The sequence below is a fragment of the Pithys albifrons genome, chromosome 1 (genome assembly GCF_047495875.1).
Source record: "Pithys albifrons albifrons isolate INPA30051 chromosome 1, PitAlb_v1, whole genome shotgun sequence".
Lineage (NCBI taxonomy): Eukaryota > Metazoa > Chordata > Aves > Passeriformes > Thamnophilidae > Pithys > Pithys albifrons.
Genome location: NC_092458.1, coordinates 113,215,099 through 113,234,692, shown reverse-complemented (window position 1 = coordinate 113,234,692; position 19,594 = coordinate 113,215,099). Strand labels below are relative to the sequence as shown.

Here is a 19,594-nt window from a genome sequence, read left to right as displayed (position 1 = left end):
TCCCACAGAGGCTGCCTCATAACCTTTCCCCAGATTTTTATACATCTAAACAAACTAATATTTTGCTTTAGCCTCTTTAGCTTACACACATATCTTCTGTCTCTGACCATTGTAGTCCCCTTCTTAATTTGCCTGTTGTCTTCAGATCTGTGAACATTTATCTCCCAGCTCTCCAGCTTTCATCATTTTCTTATTTCTTACTTCAGGCAGACCAGCATCAAATGGGTTTCTTTCTCATCTATCCCTCCTTAACTTCTTTGCTTCCCACGTACTATGAATTTCCATACCATTCAAAGGACATTAGGGAAAGAGAGTAGTGGAAATAAGAGGATGGCTGAGGAAAAACACCGAAGGACTTAATGAGACTGAGAGACTGAGCACTAAGATGGCAGAGGAAATTCAAGGCTAATAAATGTAAAGCACTACATATAAGAAAACTTAACATGTAAAATTACTATCTCAGAGGTGACCATTGCCATCCAATAAGATTTTGTGTATATAATGAATAGTTCTATGAAAATATCACTCTGGTGCCCAGCAAACTGTTAGAAGTTGATAGGGAAGGAACAGAGAACAGAAAAAGAATGTCATTATGCCTTAGGATAAATCCCTGCCACACCTGCACTCTGGATACTGTGTGAGGATTTGGTCCCTCATCTCAAACATAACAAAAAACTAGAAAGGGTTTGTAGAAGCATGGCCAGGATAATGAGACACATGGAGCAGCCCCTGTATGAGGAATGAGTAACTCTGGCTGAAAACTGGAGAGCCAAGGATGGGATGTAGTGACAGAGGGGGTCAATTCTCATGGCACATGTAGATACTAAACAAATACTATACTGGCATTAAAAGCTGGTGGGTAGAGGGTTCAGAACAGAACAAAAGGAGATGACTTAGCATCCCATGGAGAGTAACTTTCTTGCTCTAGGAGACCACAGAGGCCAGTGGATACAAGGCTATTATGGTTATAACTCAAAAATTACTAGGCAGCTCCATACACGGAAAATCTGTTAGGGACTTTTAAATACAAAAATATCGCACCTGACTCAGGAAGTCCTTGAATTGCAAATTGTCAGAAGCTGGAAGATCATGCTGGGGAAATATCACTTACATCACTGCTCTTATATTCTTCCCTAGGTATTCGCTGTTGTTCTCTGTCAGAGACAGGATATTGAGCCAGGTGGCCCTGTGGTCTGACCCCATACAGCCTTTCTGATGTTCCTGTGTTTATATTCTTAACTGACCGTATGGATGCTCCTTGCACTTTCACCTTCCACTATACAATGCCAAAAACCACCCTCCTTCCTACAGCAGCAAATTGAGTCTGAGCAAAAATATCAGTCCCAGCACATCTTTGCTGAAAAATCCCTCCTAGATAAATTTGGGTACTTATTTACTCTTTTAATCTAGTGTCAGACTGGTGTCATTGCTGAAAAACCATTCACTCTGCAGCTCTGGTCACCTGAAACAATCGTGCAGACCTCTCCCCTTTCCGCAATTCCTTATCTCCTCCTAAATTCTCATCTTAAAACCTGACTTTCTAGCCTGCTTTCAACCTCTCCATTTCTGTCTCTCCTGGTTATTGGTCTTATGACTGAATGCTTTAATATTTTCACCATGCAAGGTCTTTATGTCACTGTTTCATGTAATTTATACCTGTGAGCTGGAGCCTTTCCCATCTTGCTTTCAAGCACTGGCTGTACACTGCATGGAGTCCAAAATGATCCCCACCCCCTTATTGCTTTGGGGGTTTGGCTTTATTAACAAGGATATAAGCAATAAGAAAATAAAGTTCAGCTATTTCTAAGGCTTCTCCCTCATGACTGCTCAGCCAGCATCTTAGATGGCCTCTCCCCAGCAAACCATTTTTATCTCCCTTTTACACAAGTGAACTAATAAGCCACCTACCTCAATGAGTCAGCAGAACCCACTTAACCCTTTCTCTCAAGGGTCAAAACTCACTATCAGGACGGTTTGGCTCAGACTTGTTATAGAACCATATTCTGCCCCTCGGTCTTGAATAATTTATCTGTGCAGCAGACCTAGATTAGTGTTTAAATCAAAATGCTGCCCAAACAAAGGCAGTGCTGTACAGTGCAAAATGAAACCAATTACTGCATCATCTACTGCTCGTCTTTTACAGCGCGAGATGCCACCTACAGTCCTGCAGAGGACAGGCTGGCTGTGGGGAACAGCCAGGCACAAGGAGAGAGAGGGACAGGGATTTTTCACAGGGAATCAGCCTTTGATAAAAAAGTAAATTCAGTGCCAGAAGGTATTGCACACTTCCACTTTGATCCATCGAAATTTAAGACCTTTTCTAGGCTGAAATGAAAGCAACATCCAAATATGTCTATGCAGAGCTGTTTTCCACAGAGCAACTTTACCAGGGATGGAGAGGAAAATGTCTGTGCTAACACCAATTGCAGAAATTCAATATAAACTCCCAGAATGTGGATCAAGGCCTGGAGTTCCACTACTTTAAAAAATAACAACTCACAGAGGCATGGAGAAACAAGGGATGCATTGTATTAGATATTATATTGTACTAGAAGCGCATTATAAACCTTAGAGCACCTCTGCATGTCTGAAACATTCACAAGACTGTGCTTCTTATGCACTTCAAAAATGTAATCTGAGTTTACTACAAAAAAAATAACCACCAAAAGCAACCACACCAGTAAAATATGTTCTTTCTCTTATTTTTCTACAACTGTTACTGTTCAATCACCTGATTTTGAGACTCCATTCACCTGACAATAAGTAGCTATCATTTACCCCAGTCCTGGCTGTCAGAAAGAATCATCTTTATCTTCAGAGAAGCAGGGATAATGTCTAATCAGTGAGTTATAGTTGAGAGAAATGATTCTAAGTTTAGGAAAATTGCCAGCTGCATTTTGTTATCAGTAACCATTATTTAGATAGCGTTGCTGATGTGCGTAGCGTCATACAGGCAGGGACAAAGAGCAGGCCCTTGCCCTGTGGAGCTTGCTGTCTATATTAGACAATTAAAATAGGGAGAGGTTCTAGCATAATAGTAATAGTGAGCTCTAAGCATCACAGTGGGAGGGAGAAGAGATTACAAGAAAAAGAAAAACTTCCTGTGAGAGAGGACTACTGCATCATCCCTCCATTGTCATTTTATATTCAGCTCTGCCAGAGGGCTTTGTTGTTTCAAAATACAGGCTGTACAGAGGAGGGAACAGATAATTCCAGAGTCAAAGTCAGTAGAAACCGGCCTGTGTGTTTATAGGAGAGAGGTGGAGGATGTTGGCTGGTGACAGAGTTGGGTGCTTTGGTGCGTCAAAGACACGACGTCATACAAGCCACACCAGTGATGCTGTGACAGACCTGGGGGATTGTCTCCCACAGGCTCACCAGGCTTTGCAGGGCATGGAAAGACCTGTGGCTCTTAAACTGGTGCACTCAGTTAACATGGAGACTGCACTTCTTCCTCTCCCTCTGGAAAGTGTACCCTGTGGCTTGTTATACGCACTGACTGTAACGTGCCAACTAAACCTACCACCCCCTAAATCAAACTTCCAGGTCCCCCCTCACAGACACACAGTTTGTCCTTGTGCATGGTGCCTTATACCCACACTCTACATATACACAATTTTATTATGAGGTCAGTTTGTGTATCACTCTTCTCTTTTAAGGCAATCACATTGAAAATTAATACATGACAATCTGGCCATAACAAGAGCAAGACTTAGCTGAGCTGCATACGTAAACCAAAGTGAGGTTGATATTGAGCCTAGCCTAACACTAATCCTAACCCTAACTCCATCTCTTTAACTGCATCAAAACATGATTTTTAGATGGTTGTTAATATTACTGCATTTTTCCTTTGTCGACCCAAAGTTATTAGTAGGAACCAACCATACTGGAGCAGAGATGACTCCATCTAATAGAAAACAGAAACAGAAAAAATGGTACCACAGGAATACATTCATTACTGCATTGAACTTCTAAAAAGAAGGCATCTTCTTTTTTCGAATATTTCACTTTGCTTCTGCTACTTAGCAAAGTAAAACTGAATGTGTACTCCCCTGAACTGTCTTATTTCTGTAACATTCGTAAGGCTGGTGCAGAAAATGGAGCCTACCTGGTAATATCTTCTCAGCAGTATAAAGTGAAACTGATTAAGAGAGAAACATTCTTCAAGTTCCTAGAAAAGGTTGTTGGCTTCTTCCATTTATGATCAAAAAGATCCTAGAAAAAAATATGTCCAGTTTTTAACAAAACTAGGAAACTGAAATAACCAAAATGGGATGTGATTGGTCTTTTGACTTGAGGTGCCACCGTTACTTGCTTTTGCTGCTGAAACATTGTCTGGCTTCTAATGGCTTCTAACATTATGTTCCTACCTACATTGATCATTTAATTCTAGCATCTTCTTTCTGACAAGCCACAAACACTTGCAGAACTTGACCTCTTCCCTTTATCGCTTTTGATTAAGAAGAGAACTATCTGCAGGAAATGCCCTACAAACCACAAAGGATTATCAAAAATATAATGATGAGTGAGAATTTCAGGGCCTCTGGCTCTGCTTGTGTTACTGTAGTCTGATCTTGGTCACTCTTCCCTTCTCCGCTGGAGCTTTGCTGTAGTTTCTTCTAGTCGGCTTCTCCAAGCAGCAATAATGGCATCATCATCCATCTCTTCTTCCTCTTCTTTACGTGTGCTTCGCCTGTACGCAGAGAACTGTCTAGATGCAAACCTTTCTTCACTTTGCTCCACTTTTGCCTCCTTCTTTCCATCCTCTTCAGACTTGGAAAAGCTCTGGGTGAACTTTCTCTTTGCTCCAAATTCTGACACGTCTGACCTGGCCTCCTCTTCACATGCCTCCACATGATGAGACCTCACTCGGCTCTGTGTAGATGATTCAGGGGATTCAGAATCACAGGGTGGTTCAGGTGATTGGCTGAAAACATGCAGCTCTGGGCTGTTTTCTCTGGAACTTGTCTCACTGACCCTTGACCTTGTGAACTTATACATCTTTTTGTCCTGTTTTGCAGAAGCAGAGGAAAATCTTGACATGGTTCTCAGTGAATCTCCTTTTGACTCATAGGAAGAACAGCTGTCCAGTTCTTCTCTTTGGGATCTGGAGAATCTGTAACTGGATGTTTCAGAATCCATCTGTCTAACTTTGGATGATCTGCTGTATTTCTCTCTAGCTTTCTCAGTTTCCTCATAAGATGGTGGTTCTCTTTCTGCTTTCAGGCCACGGAGCCACTTGGTAATATCAGTGTCTATTTCTGACTCCAGGGGACCTGAGTTGGCAGGTTGACCAGACAGATCAAAGACTGTACCAGATCTATCAAAATCTGCTTGCAAGGGGCACCTGTGGCTGTTTGTTGCACTCTCTCTATTATCTTCTCTTTCATTTTCCTCTCCTTTGGTCACCTTCTTTTTAAATAAAGTGCTGCGTTTATTATCTCTGATCACCTTTTCAACTTGATAATCTGACATTTTTTCTCTCATTTCCATTTGCATCTCCTTCTCCTTCCTCCTGAGTTTCTTCAGGTCGACATCATCAGCAAAGAGGCTGTACAGTGGCTTGCTGGTCTGTGTTGTCTTCGTGTTTGAAGTCGTCCCTTCTGTCCTTGTGCTCAGGGAGGTACTGCAGGACAGGACAGACTGAGACTCGGCCCTGCGCAAGTCCTGCTGGCGCAGCTGGGAGGCAGTGAGAGATAAGCCACTCTGAGCACTGAGCAGAGAAACCTTGTCATCGTCCCCTCGCCTGCCAAGGTCCCCTGACAGGGAGGCCATCGCAGACGATGGACGGGACAGCATCATGATCTCATTCTGCTTTTGAGCAATGGTTTCACTGACCACGTTAGCGATCCAGTTCTGAATGCTTGCCATGGAGATTGTGTCACCTGGGCCAACTGGGAGATTGGGAAGGGGTATACTTGGCATCTGAGGCTGCATTGCTCCTGTGCTGCTCCTGGTCTGTGATAGGGATGAGTGATTTGTCTGCATGCTCAGGGCAGAAGCTGCATCGTCAGCACCACTTGCAGAAGGTGCTGAGGCCCAGAAAGCTGACAGGGGGATACTCCCACTCACTGTACTGTCTGTCTCCCAGCTGCACATGGACTGGCTTTCCTCTAAGATTTTCTTCGAACGCTCAAGGAGCTCTACACGCCTCTGCTTCTTTTTAGCTGAAGCAGAATCCTCAGTTTTGGCAAATTCCAGAAATTCCTCCTTGCTGCTTTCACTTCCCACCTTCTTCTGTCGCTTCATTTTCCAAGCCTGGTAAGCAGTCAAATCAATATCTGACAAATTCTTCTCTTCTGTTCCCTCCCCATCTGCCTGGCTGCCATCTTCTGCTGGAGGTGCTGCAGGTGATGATGATGGTTCTAAATCCTTCTTGTGAAAGCCAAACTGGATCCGCTTGACCTTCCACCTTTCTAGAGGAGTCAACTTGTCTTTGTTCTTTTGGCAGAAATTGTAGAAGGAGCTACTGTCTGAAAACACGCTCTCCTCATCCACATCCCTCTCCTTTCTTCCCATTTCCCCACAATTTTTATTCTTAGAATGATATCTCTGAGCAGCTTCTTTCTCTATCTCCAGAAGCCTCTGATTCCACATGTCCCAAGTGCTCTCAGAAGACATGGAGTCTGTGCGACTCCTCCTCATCCTGCTGAAGCTGCTGGCTTCCAGCTGCTTTTTCAGGGTTCGGATCTCAAAACTGCTCATGCTCTCGACATCACTGAATTCACCTGGTGGGTAAGGCCTTCCTCCCATGCTGGAATCGCCATCCTCCTCCCTGATTGTACCCTGCATTTGGTATTTCTCATTTCTGCGCTGCCAGTCATGGATCCTCTGTTCCACATTCTCATCAGACTGTTCCTCTTCCTGATCCAGATGCTTTGGAGATGTTCTTCTTTCATGGGTAACTCCTGGTTCCTTTGCAGATAGGCCTTGTTTCCTCCTCCATTCCTCATACAACTGTTCCTCTTCCTCCTCGCTGATCAGGGTGGAGCGTTTGGAAACCCAGCTAGTTTTTGATACTGATGAAGAGCTCATAAAACTACCCAGCATGCTGCTGGTATCCTCCTCTTCAACTGTGATGGAGTGGGCTCGGGCTCCCACAACGCTTTCTGAGTCCCCAGCTCCAGACAGCCGGGAAGAAGACCCTGCATGGGCAGCAGGACTTTGACTGGGAGTCAATTCCTCATCTCCAGAGTGCTCCAACTCCCGTTCCTCCAGCAGCTGCTCGTTGAGCTCCCGCAGCTGTTTCAGGAAGCCATCGTTGGGGTAAATGGCACGTTTCTTCCTCAGAGTCATCAGAGCCTCCGAAATGGTCATGTGGTGGTAGATCATCAGGTAGGCAGCCACCAGCACCGCCGAGCGACTGATCCCCATTTCACTGCTGACAAGGACTCTGCCTACGGATATGGAATATAAAGTAATTAGCTATTTCCAGTCACAGATATGTAGCGTGTATGCTTTGATGTGTAGCACAAAAGCATTCTCTGGATAGTGTTAAAATTAGACAGATTATATGTTTGAGTGACTAAAACCAATACTAAATATTTGATAGCTTTACCTTAATAAAATATGAATAAAAGTCACATTAGTTTGCAAAGCTCTGGGCAGGCACATTTCAAAACAATCTAAATAATATTTGTATTTTTGCCTGCACACTTCACTTACTCAGATAGTCAACAAGCTTATAATAGGTATCAGAAAGTCAAGTGATACAGTATTCTTGACTTGCTGCCTGACATAGGGTCAGACAGTAAAGCCTTCCATGCTTCTTTCTCAATATGCAAAAAGGGAGATATTGGCATTAGCCCCAGGAAGGTATTGGGAATGACTTAGTTTTTTATAAGGCACATTATAGGGCTTAAGTACAATTTTGTATTAATTTGATTGTGTTTTAGCCAGAATCCAGATCAGTTTTGCAGGGTACCCTCAAATGGTTACATGTAGGAGGCCAAAGTCATATATATTTTAGAAGAGGAGAGCCAAGCAATTAGCGGAAAAGAGCTGAGTTTGACAAACTGATACAGCTGCTTCAGACTACTGGGACCCACTGTCCTAACAGTGACTGTAAGAGCAAGAATCAGAACTGAGGATCTGCTTTATTTTATGGCATTTACTGCCTCCTGCAGAAACCCACATTTTGCCACAGAAAAATATTACTTTTATAACAAATTACAGCTAAACAAAAGCTTGGAAATACGAAGAGTGTAAATGAGGCTTTGCTAGCTTGCAAATAACTGAAATGACTGTTTCTGAATGTGTGATAAACTCCAGTTCAATCAAACTGTTTGCACTGAAACTTAATGAAGCCACTTTAAATGCCACCTTTCTGACCGCTATGTTACCCCAAGTGTTTGCCTAATGAACCTCTTCCTGCAGTCCTGAAACGTCTTTTACAGCTTCCTTAGCATCAGAAGTCTTGGTTGCTCACAAGAGTTTTACCAGCCAGCAAAGCCAATCTACCCGCTCACCAAAAGAGGGAGATCTTCCTCTCTTTCCTTTCAAGGCTCCTCTGCCTCGGTGCAACCTTTCCTGTGCTACTCTGCTCCCGGCCCTTTAACGAGCCCGTTCAGGTCACTAGCCCAGGGAAAAACCATCTCTTACCTGCTGGGCTGTCACGTTTGCTGCGTTAGTGAGTTCAAGGGTCGATGAATGCCGGCAGCGGGAAGCACCTGGACTATGCCAATGGTAGTCATGGGAATTGGGAGGAGAGCAGAGACAGGTAGTGTCCCTCCTCATGGTGTTGAGCTATTAAAATTGGCTCAACTTTCCTTGCATACCTAGAAAGCTTTTCTTATTGTCACTTCTGCTAGGAGATAATCCCTTGTTTCTCTACAATAATTAAATTAATTACCTACATATATAAAGAGTATCAGTGATACAACTGATTGCGGTGGTTTTTTCCATATTGAACTGTATAAATATATTTCTATCTGTCCACTGAAGCTGCAACAAAATGACCAGTGTGCACTGGAGGTGCACGGAATAACAGTTGCCATGGAATTGGAGTCCAGCAAATTAGACTGTAGCCTGGTGTAGACACCCAGAGGTTCAGCTCAGCCATTTGGATTGTTGTAGTAAATCAGCCTGTTTTTTGCATCATGGCAAAACTAAACTTGCAGGGTACAGGAATATAACTATATATATAGTATTATATCAATATTTTAAAAATACACATTGAAGGAGAGCTTCTACTCTTTGCTACAATAGGGTTCTTTCAGAGCAGCTGAGGGAGATGACTTGCAGCCACTTTGAGTCTGAAGACACAGGGCTTGTGGCAGGGGCTGTTGGGCTCCCTCCTCCTCTTGCTGGTTTGCTCCCTTCTGTTTTGAATGAGGCATGGCAGAAATGGGAAGAAGTTGTCATTGTTGCTGCATGCGGAGAAGGAAGGCTCTCCCTTCTACCCCATTGCAACCGTGGCATCAGCTCTTTATCAGAGCAGCACTTCCACCCATGAATTCCCCAGCATTTTGGAACCACTGTCATCTTCTCCCCTTACCCCTGTAAGTCAGCAGAGCTTCGTCCAGGAACTCTGCAGCTGGGCGGAAGTGTTTGGAGATATCCATATCTGGGAAATCATCCACTTCAATGCCCAGGTACTGGATGTTGAGGCCGTTGTAGAAACCTGGTCCTGTGTATACACCTGTACCATGAGCTGCATTCAGGACATGTGTGATCCCCAGCCTCTTCAGGCGGCTTTTGTTCACTGCAACACTTCTGCAGAGAGGGAAAAAGATGTGAGATACCAGTGCTCCTGTGTGGGGTAGGAGAGGAGCTGTCTGCTACAAGGTCTACAGAACCCCCAGTCCGTGTTACTCACTCAGTATGTGGCTCCACTCAGACCTTGATATGCTTGGAGAGTTCTACAGGTATTTCTTTCCGATACTCAGTGGAAAAAGAAAATGAGAAACCTGCATTCACCTGTAGAGCCACATGCTCCATGTCCACTCCAGCCTGCCATCCTAGGTTCAGGCTCTGTACTTATTTATCAATTTTTATCACTCCGTAGCTGATGCTTTATACTATATTCCCTTCTGATTCTGTCTGGTCACTTACACCGGTGTCTTGGACAGCTGAAGCCTGGTACAGAAGACCAAACCATCTCCACCTGACACTTGCTATGGTGTTTCTTTTTTAACTCTCTTTTACATAACAAAGACTTTAGTTCCAATTTCAGAGCCAAATTCCAATCAGAACAGTGGAATTTGGGCTCATTTGCCTTTTCCTTTCCTAAATTGCTGAAGCATCAAAATAGCATAGGAAAGCTGCTGATTCTATTCCAGAAGTGTTTACTTTTCAGTGTATAGAGAATTCTATGAGCACAGTCTGAAAAACACTTTGGGGCTCTCTAGGGATGAAAGGTATTAGATGCATGTAATACATGTTATGCTTTCTGTGGTTCCATTTGACCCTTCACTGGGAATCTCATACAATCTGATGGCAAAAGCCAACACTCACTTTTCTGCTATGAAGACATTAGGCCAGACTTCATCCACAGCATCCCTGGGGGTCTCCAGCCTGTCCTTCACAAGTGCCCTCTGCAAGTCCATCACACACGGCGTGTTAAACAAGCTGGTGTCATCAATCTTTTCCTTAACTCGGTTGTACAGGTCTTCCACCATCAGCTGCTGCGCAGACTCCAACATCCCTGGACACACTGAACCCACCCTGATGTCCTTTGTCTTCAGTTCTGGAATAAACTGACATTGTAACTACAAGCATGTGAAAACAATGGCCTGTCATTACTTGTGCCTGGGACAAGCCTTGTGACTTCCTTTTTTCCCCAGAAGCATCGTTCTGTTGGCAATGTGTGCATGTGCATGCTTAGGGGAAGAGCATATTGCACTGTGCTCTCCATCCAGAGACCCACACTGGCCAAAGGCCTGTGGGTTAAGGGCACCCTTATCCCAGCCCCAGAAGGATGCAGCTGCTCTCTGCACCTCCCTGAAGAGGGGAAGAGGAGAGGGAGCTGCTGAGCTCTTCTTCCTGGTATCCAGTGATCAGACATGTGAGAACAGTTCAAAGGTGTACTGGGGAGGTTAAGACCGGACATTGGGAGGCATTTCTTCACTGAGAGGGAGGTCAAACCACTGGAACAGGCTGTCTAGATAGGTGGTTGATGCCCCATCCCTGTCAGTGTTTAAGAGGAGTAGCACAATGTCCTTAATAATATGCTCTAACTTTTGGTTAGATAGTTGAACTCAGATGATTGTTGTATGTCCCTTACAACTGAAATACTCCATTCTATTCTATTCTAATTCAGTTTGTTGCAGCGAGCAACAAGCACTGAAACTACATTCACCACTGTGGTACATAATTCTGCCACAGATTCATTGCACAACTTCAAAGAAAGGCACCAAACCTTTCTGTAAATTGTTATTTCTTCATGATTTTCACCTCTACCTCAGATGGAGTTTTCTCATAAAGGCGTTTTTGTCATTTTAGGATCTCTGGATGACAAAAGCAAAACAAGTGCAAGTCAGGTCTCTATTACTTACATAGTTCTTTTACCCTTCCTCCTCTTACCTTCACTGATTATTTGTTTGGCAGCCACAGCAGATGACAGATGGATTGGCTCCATGAAGATGCTCTCTGTATTAGTGTCCGAAATCACTGAGTACCTGCCAACCAACCACACTGCCTGTTAGGCAAATGTCTCCACTGGGATCCCATCCCCAGCACTTTAGTCCTTTGCAGCCATTCCAGAGGGGAGCAGCAGGCAACTGGAGCAGTGAGGATCCTTTGATTGTAGAAGGGAAGCCCCAGCTCTTCTCCCACCCCTCATTCCCACCCTGCTCTCCAGCATGGCACTACAGGCTTTAAACATGCCTTGGTATCCAGTGTTTGCAGGACATGGACAGGTCCCATGGGGAGGAGCTTCAGTGGACTGGGAGTGCAAAACAACTGGCTGTTGGAGAAGTTTTTTGGGTAGAGAAGATCAGTGTTTGAATTGAGATTGGGAGGGGAATGGATCACAAAAACCAATGTCACAAGTATCTCTCACTTAAACAAAAACATCATTCTAACTAGAATTTATTGAACAATTCAAAACAGATTACACCAGAATGTTGGGTTTTCTTTCTGCCAGCTAATTTCCTGCAAGCATCCTCTGAGTTACCACAAGCTGCAAGACAAGCACTGAGATCGAAGCCCGTGACTCTCCCACAGTCCACTGGTCACTGCACAGCATGACTCTGTGGTCAGTCTCTCCACTCACACAGTGTTTCACAGATTTCACAGAATATTCTGAGTTGGAAGGGACCCACAAGGATCATTGAGTCCAACTCTTAAGTGAATGGCCTGTACAAGGATCAAACCCATGAGCTTGGTGTTATTAGCAGCACACTCTAATGAACTGAGGTCATCTCAGTGTTGTCTAACTCCAGGTCAGAAACCACTATGACACCCACAAACACCTTTGAAGGCAGTTCTTTGGCACACAGTGTGATTCACTTGAGTTTTTGTTGAGTAAAAAGGGCTGCAATCTTGAAAACAAATGTATTTCCATCTGGGTCCACCTGTGCAATCCAAGCAAATCTTCTCTCATTTAGACCATCTTAACAAAATATTTTACAGAGCTTTTTCCCTGATCTACACCATCTACACTTCCTTCCAAACAGATGGTACAGATCACTAGGACAAGTTTGCTGCCATCACAGAAGCTCTCTGGCAATGCAGGCTTGCAGTACTTGCAACACAGTTTGTTTTTGTTTAATTAAAGCAGAAGAGGGAGAGTGATTAATATGCAATCAGGGTGCAGCAATGTCTGGAGAGCTGAACTGCTTTCATGCTCCAGAATCAAAACAGAGGGCACAGCCATCAGAAACCACTTAACAGGCTCATCTGGGTCATTTAGTTGAGTTCCAACACTTGTCAACCGTGACCGAAAGTAATTCTTTTCTAGTTCTTCAAAGGAGTTTATGAGATGAACAAGGGGAGTCTCAGTCTCATTTACAGGAGCTGGCAAAAAATTTGCAGCTATGCCCTGCCTTCAATTCCTTTTGCTGCAGAGGTTGTCTCCAAGCTCAATAAAAAGATAACAGTTGGTAATAATCTGCCACCACAGCCTCAACACATTTTACCTGTGGCTGCCCTGAGCATCCATGAAACACACAGGTCCAGAATCAACCAAGCCTGGAGGCTTCAAGGGCCTCCTTCTGGCTGAGAAGGATCTTTCCATTTTCATCACTGCTTTTGTCATGGACAGACAGGAAAAAGGGAGGAAAAAAGGAAAAGGGAAGGCAAGGCAAGGCAAGGGAAATAAACTGGAGAGATGTTTCTGTCCATTTTGAGGGAATGATGAGATGAAGGAGAGGGATTTACCAAGTTCAATACATAATTTTACTTTATGTGAGCTCTGATCTTCCTCATCAATTCTGAAACATGTGTAGTTAAATGAAATAAGCGCTCTGTCTTAAATTTTATGCAGTGTCCTACAGTTAACAGGAAACATTTCATAATCTCCTACTTGTTCTGGGTCACTGGGGCAGGTTCTTTTCAAACTCAATCCCTACTCCTTGCTTTCAGCTAAAGCATCTCAAAGGGTACAGAAAGCCCTGCAGAGCATTTTGCTTTAGAAAAAGAGTACAAAGGGATGTATTTTTCCTTGTATTAGGAGAAAACACATCTAATCATGCTTGTTTTGCTTGAGGTAACTCAATTTCTGCTTGTGCTGTGACAGCCTCCTGTTCAGTGCCTGAAGCCTGTTGCTGCAGTAGGCTCTGAATTGAGCCCAAATCCAAAGACCCTCAGTCTTTCTGGTGCCAGGAAAGCCTTATATCAGAATAAGAAAATCAACAAGTCCTTATAATGGGCAGAAAGACAAGCCTGAATTTGGGAAGAGTTGAAATTGGATCAGAAGTTTCAGCATGTGGATGGATATGAGGGGGTGAGATAGGGAAGAGGGATGATACCACCTTACAGCAATCCTCACTGCAATTTATCCCCATGTGTGCACATCCCTCTCGGTGGGATGGATTAACTCAGTCCTGTCTCCGAGGCTCCCTCCCTGCTGGCACACCAAGCCCCTCCTGTGCAGAGTGGGGCGGTGGGAGAGGCGGGAAGGGAAGGTGGGGCAGTGGAAAAGGAGGGAAAGGGAAGTGGAAGGGGAAGGGGAAGAGAAAGAGGAAGAGGAAGGGGACGGGGAGCTCCCCCCGTGCTCCGGGGGGCTGGGCAGTGGTGCTGTGCTCACCGGCTGGGCGAGGGGCTGCGCAGGTAATGCGCCTGCACCGCCTTCACGTCCTGGCCCTCGTCCTCCTCCTCCTCCTCCGGCACCGCCTGCTCGCTGTCCGAGTCTCCGCCGCTGGCCATGGCCGCTGCTACAGGAACTGCTGCAAGGGGAGCAGGGCAGGAGGGAGAACTATTACACAGGCCATTCCCCAGCTGTAGGGTGGCAGTGACAGGGGGTACAGCAGAAGGAGCTCCCAGTTTTGCTCCTGCAAGGCCCCCTCGCCACAAGTCAGCTCCTCTTAGCAGGGTGCCTGCTATTCCCAGGGCCTCACACAGTTCCCTGGCTGCTGCCCAGCGAGCAGCGATGCCCTTCTTGCCTGTGAGTAAGGGTGCAGGAAGGCCAGGAAGCAAGGGGTGGAGGGGCAGAAACTCAATACTCCCCTGACCGCACGTGGTGGCTGGAAGGAGCTGTACAGAGCCAGAGCCAGGCTGGAAGAAACATGTTAGGGGCAAAGAAACATGAGACCTCACCTCCCCAAAATGAAACGATCCTAAAACTTAAGGCTGAAGGCGCTTTAAGGCTTGGGACTTTGTCCTTGTAATCCTTTGTGTGGAGGCAGCCGTGCTCGCCCTGGGCACGGGAAAGTGAGGGGGCCATAGTTCAGTGAGGAGCATGAAAACACAGCAGCCAACACTTCCCCGTGTCCAGTCAGGTGGCCTCTTGCCTCACTGGCAGCTCCAACGGGTCCCAGCACTGGCCTTGGGCAGGAGGATCACAGCCTTGTGCCACCAACAGGGCTGAGGAGCTGCTGCTGCTCACAGGGAAGGGGAGCAAGGAAAGGGAACTTACCCCCTGTGCCTGGCCAACTCCACTGAGGATCCCTGCTGGAGGCACAGCAAAGGAGTCCGCTGGAGACAGCAGTGAATGGTACTGGGAAGAAAGCAATCAGCTGTACCCCTCTAGCTCTCTCTGCGGCTTCTTCATCCAGGGGCAGGACAACTGTTGGCACCAAACCTTTATCAGCTCTCTAAATATAGCTGTCCTGACACTGGCTGCTGCATTGCATGGGGCAGGAATTCAGTGCCTCACAGACAGCAGCTGGTCAAGCACTTAACTCCTTCCCCGCTGTGGGCTGGAGCCTCTGTCATTTCCCAGTGGCAGGAAAGAGCCCAGAGCCAGTGAGGGTGGACCTCTGCCTGCAGAGAACCTCCAGGCAAGCAGGATCCTGCCAGGCACAAACTGAAATGCTGGTATGACCTCTGATGTCCTTGGGAACTGCAGTGCAGGATGAGCCACTCAAACTTTACCAGCAGCTACCTGGACTTCTGTAATGATTTTGACATGGTCCCGCACACCATTTTTACCTCTAATTTGGAGAGGAATAGATTTGATGGATGGACTATTCAATGGATAACGAAGTGGCTGGATGGGATCCAGTCACAGTTAATGCCTTGGCATCCAAATGGGGATCATCAAGAAGTGGTGTCCCTCAGGGTTCTGTACTGGGACCAGTACTGTTCAGTATATTTAATAATGACACAGACAGTGAGACTGAGTGACACCAGGATGAGTACTGCACTTGATTCAGGAGGGGTAGAGATGCCACACAGAGGGAGGAGTGGGCCCATGTGAGCCTCACGAAATTCAACAAGGCCAAGTGCATGGCCCTGCACTGGGATCGGGGCAGTCCTCAGTATCAGTATAGGCTGGGGATGAGTGGATTCAGAGCAGCCTGGAGGAGAGGGACTTGGGAGTACTGATGGATAAAAAATTGGATGTGACCCAGCACTTGCACCTCAGAAAGCCAACCATATCGTGGGCTGCATCTGAAGTGTGACCAGCAGGTCAAGGGAGGTAATTCTCCCACTCTGCTCCTGTGAGAGCCCACCTGCAGTACGGCATTCAGCTCTGGAGCCCCCAGCACAAGATATGGACCTCTTGGAGCAGGTCCAGAGGAGGGCCACAAAAATGATCAGAAAGCTGGAACACTTCTCCTATGAAGTAAGGCTGAGAGAGCTAAGTCTGTTTGTCCTGGAGAAGAGAAGGTTCTAGGGAGACCTTATTGCGGCCTTTCGATAGTTAAAGGGGATCTTACAAGAAAGAAGGAGAGGGTTTTTACCAGGGACACAAAGGGCAATGATTTAAAAGTAATGGGTAGACTTATATTAAATAAAAAGAAGAAATTCTATACTATGAGTGGTGAGTCACTGGAACAGGTTGCCCAGAGAAGTTGTGGGTGCCCCATCACTGAAATGTCCAAGGTCAGGTTGGATGGGACCAGAAATCTGGTCTAGTGAAAAATGTCCCTGCCCATGGCAGCAACACTGGACTGGATGTTCCTTAAAGGTCCCTTCTGATCCAAGTGATTGTGTGACTTTATGATTGTATGATCAGCTGATTTTTGTTCTTGGAAGAGCTAGGACTGAGCTTCACTGTGTCTTCTGTGATGCCTTTTCAAAAAGGAATCCTTTGTTTCCCATCTCTTGGCTCCCCAGCAAAGCTCACAGGCCAGGCTGGTCCAGGACAGAACCAGATGAAAGCCCAAGTGCTGTTTACCTGTACTGGGGACTCTAGTTCTGAGTCATGCAGTGACATCCCACTGTTGATTCCCTGTGCAAACAAACAAGTAAACAAGAAAGCAAAGAAAGGAAGTGGAAAGGGAAACTCACATCACCACAGACACCTTTGCTACTGCATCGTGCTGGGCTGGGGCCTGTATTCCTCCTTTCTTTGCTTGAGTGCTGCATCCCACATGGGCACAGGGCCCACATCTGTAGGGATGCCACATCATGGCAGGGCAGAGCTGTGAAATGGGCACTCAAGTCTTTATGTGCCCACATCCTGGATTTGTGCTAATACAGGGACTGGGGTGACCACATGGCAAAAGGAGGTGGTATATTGAGTATCAGGTGTCATATCAAGGGGAGAAATGGATGACTGATTGCAGACTTGGAGAGATACTACCAATGAACAAAAAAGAGGATGAATTGTGTTGATCCTGCCTCCTCTGGATAATGCAGTTTTTAACTGCCTCTGCAACGCAGTGACATGTGCATTCTTGTTAATTACTGCTAATTAAGGCAAGAAGTGATCTAAAGACGATTGCTTATGGATTCCCTTATTATCAAAGAACAGAGCTTTTAAAGGGTCTAAATGTTGTGGGAGCACATACACCACTGACATCCAATAAAAACAGATGCTTTTTAGTCACTGAGCTGCTTCTGAAACTCCTGTTTGTGAATTTTGAGGATACACCTGCAGCAGAGGGATGGTGGGGAGACCTGAAGGCCCTGCCATGCCCACTCCAACCATTCAGATGCAGAGATGCAGAGAGGATCCCATGGGCTGCAGACTCATGGAGAATACTCAGAGCAGCCTGGCAGCTCCTCCTCACTGCTGGCTACAGGTTGTTGCTTTTTGGGATCAAGATGACCATGCAGAGGAGAGGCAAGGATGATAGAAAGCTTTGTTAATGAACGTTTACACGTGCAAACATAGCAAAAGGTAACAATCTGTAACTGGTTGAGCACCTGTCACTGGTGATCAATGTGTTCATTCATGGATGAACCCAAACTGAACATGGCCAGGTGCTGTCCTCTTAGGTGGGAAAGGTGGGATCTTGATGGAAGGTTCCTCTTTCTCTTACTAACAGGATTTACTTTAATTTATAGTGTTAGCACCGTGCTATCCATGCATTAATCCTCACTGGCCTTTACAGGCAAGCCTTATCAGAATGTATTTGTAGCAACACAATGAAGTCACCCTGGTTTCATATTAAGCTCCTCATGTCAACAGCAGTTTAATTTAAATAACCTAATAATATCTCCTAAAAATCCTGTATATCAGCAAAAAGATTCCCCAGAGGTGCAGTCATCAGCAAAAATAAGACTTCCAGGGTTTGCACTGCCCATGGGTGAGGGATGAAGTAGCTGGTACATGTCAGCCTCTGATGGGACAAGGGCCTGGATGAGCCTGAGCAGGGCCATGGCAAAGCTTTGGCAGTGCTGCTGGTACCTGTGGCAGGTCTTTGAGCTGTCATACCAGTGTCTGTGAGTGTTGGCAGCTCACACGAGACTGGGAAAGAAAGTCAAGCGAGAAACAAAGTTAAAATCTCTGAAAACTGCCCACGTTAGAGCAGTCTGTTCCTGAAGGACTGCACCTCATGGAAAAGACCCATGCTGGAACAGTTTGTGAGCAACCATAGCCTGTGAGAAGGCCTTGTGCTGGAGAAGTTCATGGAGAACTGTCTCCCCTGGGAGGAAGCCCACGTTGGAAGTCCAGGGGAAGGACTCCTCTCCCTGAGGAGGAAGCAGTGGCTGAAACATGTGATGGACTGACTGAAGCCCCCATTCCCCATCTCCCTGCACCAGGGAGAAGGCAGAGCCTGGGAAGGAGGGAGGAGTTGGGGGTGGGTGTTTTTAAGACTTGCTTTCCTTCTTATTAACCGCCTCTGATTTTGATGGGTAATCAGTTTATTTCCCCAAGTTAAGTCCGTTTGGCCCATAATGGTAATCAGATCTCACCTCATGAGCTTTCATTGTATTTTCTCTCCCCTGTCCAGTTGAGGAGGGGAGTGAGAGCAGCTTTGGTGGGCACGTGGCATCCAGCGAGGTTAACCCACCACAGGACAGCTCTCCAACTTCTCACAGGTGAACTGTACATTTGCCTCCTGCATTTAGCCTGAGACTCCCAATGTGAACTGTCAGGGAAAAGGGACAGGATAAATGGGACTTTTCCAATCTAGGCTTAAATAACTAACAAACCCAATAAATACAGTGCACCTAAACAAGCATCTTAGTATCAGATTTATGTAAGTATCAGGTGTTGAAGCATATGCTCTCTGCAATGCCAGTCTTATCAGAGTCTCCAAAACTGCAGAACATGATCGATCTCAGTGCCAACTCACTTGTGATGCAATGGAGTGCAGGATGAAACTGTTCCCACCAGTGAATCCATTCCACACCACAATTTCCATATGGCCAAGAGATAAGGCAGCCTGTCCCTGTCACTATTCACTCTACAGTTTTTCCTGGCTGCACAAAAGGTGAGACTGACCATGGTGGCATTGCTTGTGAAACCACAGATTCTTGGAATTGAAGACAATTATTGAGGCCTAAAAGGTACCACTAACTTAGATTTCTCTCTTATCCCCGTGGATTGGGATTGCTGATTTTTATGAGACTTAAAGGAACTTCCCATCTTTATCTTACTATCTGTCCATCAAATTTAGCTGAAGTCAGTCAACTGGGTTTTGAAATTTCTGGGGGGAAGAGAGGAAAGAGAGGTTGAACAAATCATAGTGAAAGTCTTATTTCTGTGAAAAGAGTAACAGCAAGCTGACCAAGTTAGTACACTGTCTGTCAGAAAGTGTAACCAACTTCCTTTGGTGAACACTCAAAGCTGTTATGTAAAGAAGTGAGAATTAAC

The 19,594-nt window shown here is 45.6% G+C and overlaps 1 protein-coding gene across 1 annotated transcript; it reads right to left on the bottom strand.

The window, feature by feature from the left end:
* Positions 1–4,578: 4,578 nt before the first annotated feature.
* STYXL2 (serine/threonine/tyrosine interacting like 2) lies at positions 4,579–14,307 on the bottom strand. Its single transcript, XM_071573044.1, has 6 exons — positions 14,189–14,307; positions 11,524–11,618; positions 10,456–10,687; positions 9,497–9,714; positions 7,205–7,397; positions 4,579–7,168 (listed from the first exon to the last, which is right to left on the bottom strand). Exons 1-6 carry the CDS (start codon positions 14,305–14,307, stop codon positions 4,579–4,581), a joined length of 3,447 nt encoding a protein of 1,148 aa, XP_071429145.1.
* Positions 14,308–19,594: the final 5,287 nt, after the last annotated feature.

Bases quoted from the DNA above. Each gene is read 5' to 3' on its own strand.
- STYXL2 (XM_071573044.1), bottom strand. From the start codon at position 14,307: ATGGCCAGCGGCGGAGACTCGGACAGCGAGCAGGCGGTGCCGGAGGAG. The intron at 10,688-11,523 runs GTAAGAGGAGGA...AGTTTATTCCAG, and splicing joins CAAACAAATAATCAGTGAAG to AACTGAAGACAAAGGACATC. The intron at 9,715-10,455 runs GTGAGTGTTGGC...CCCTCTCTGCAG, and splicing joins AATGTCTTCATAGCAGAAAA to AAGTGTTGCAGTGAACAAAA.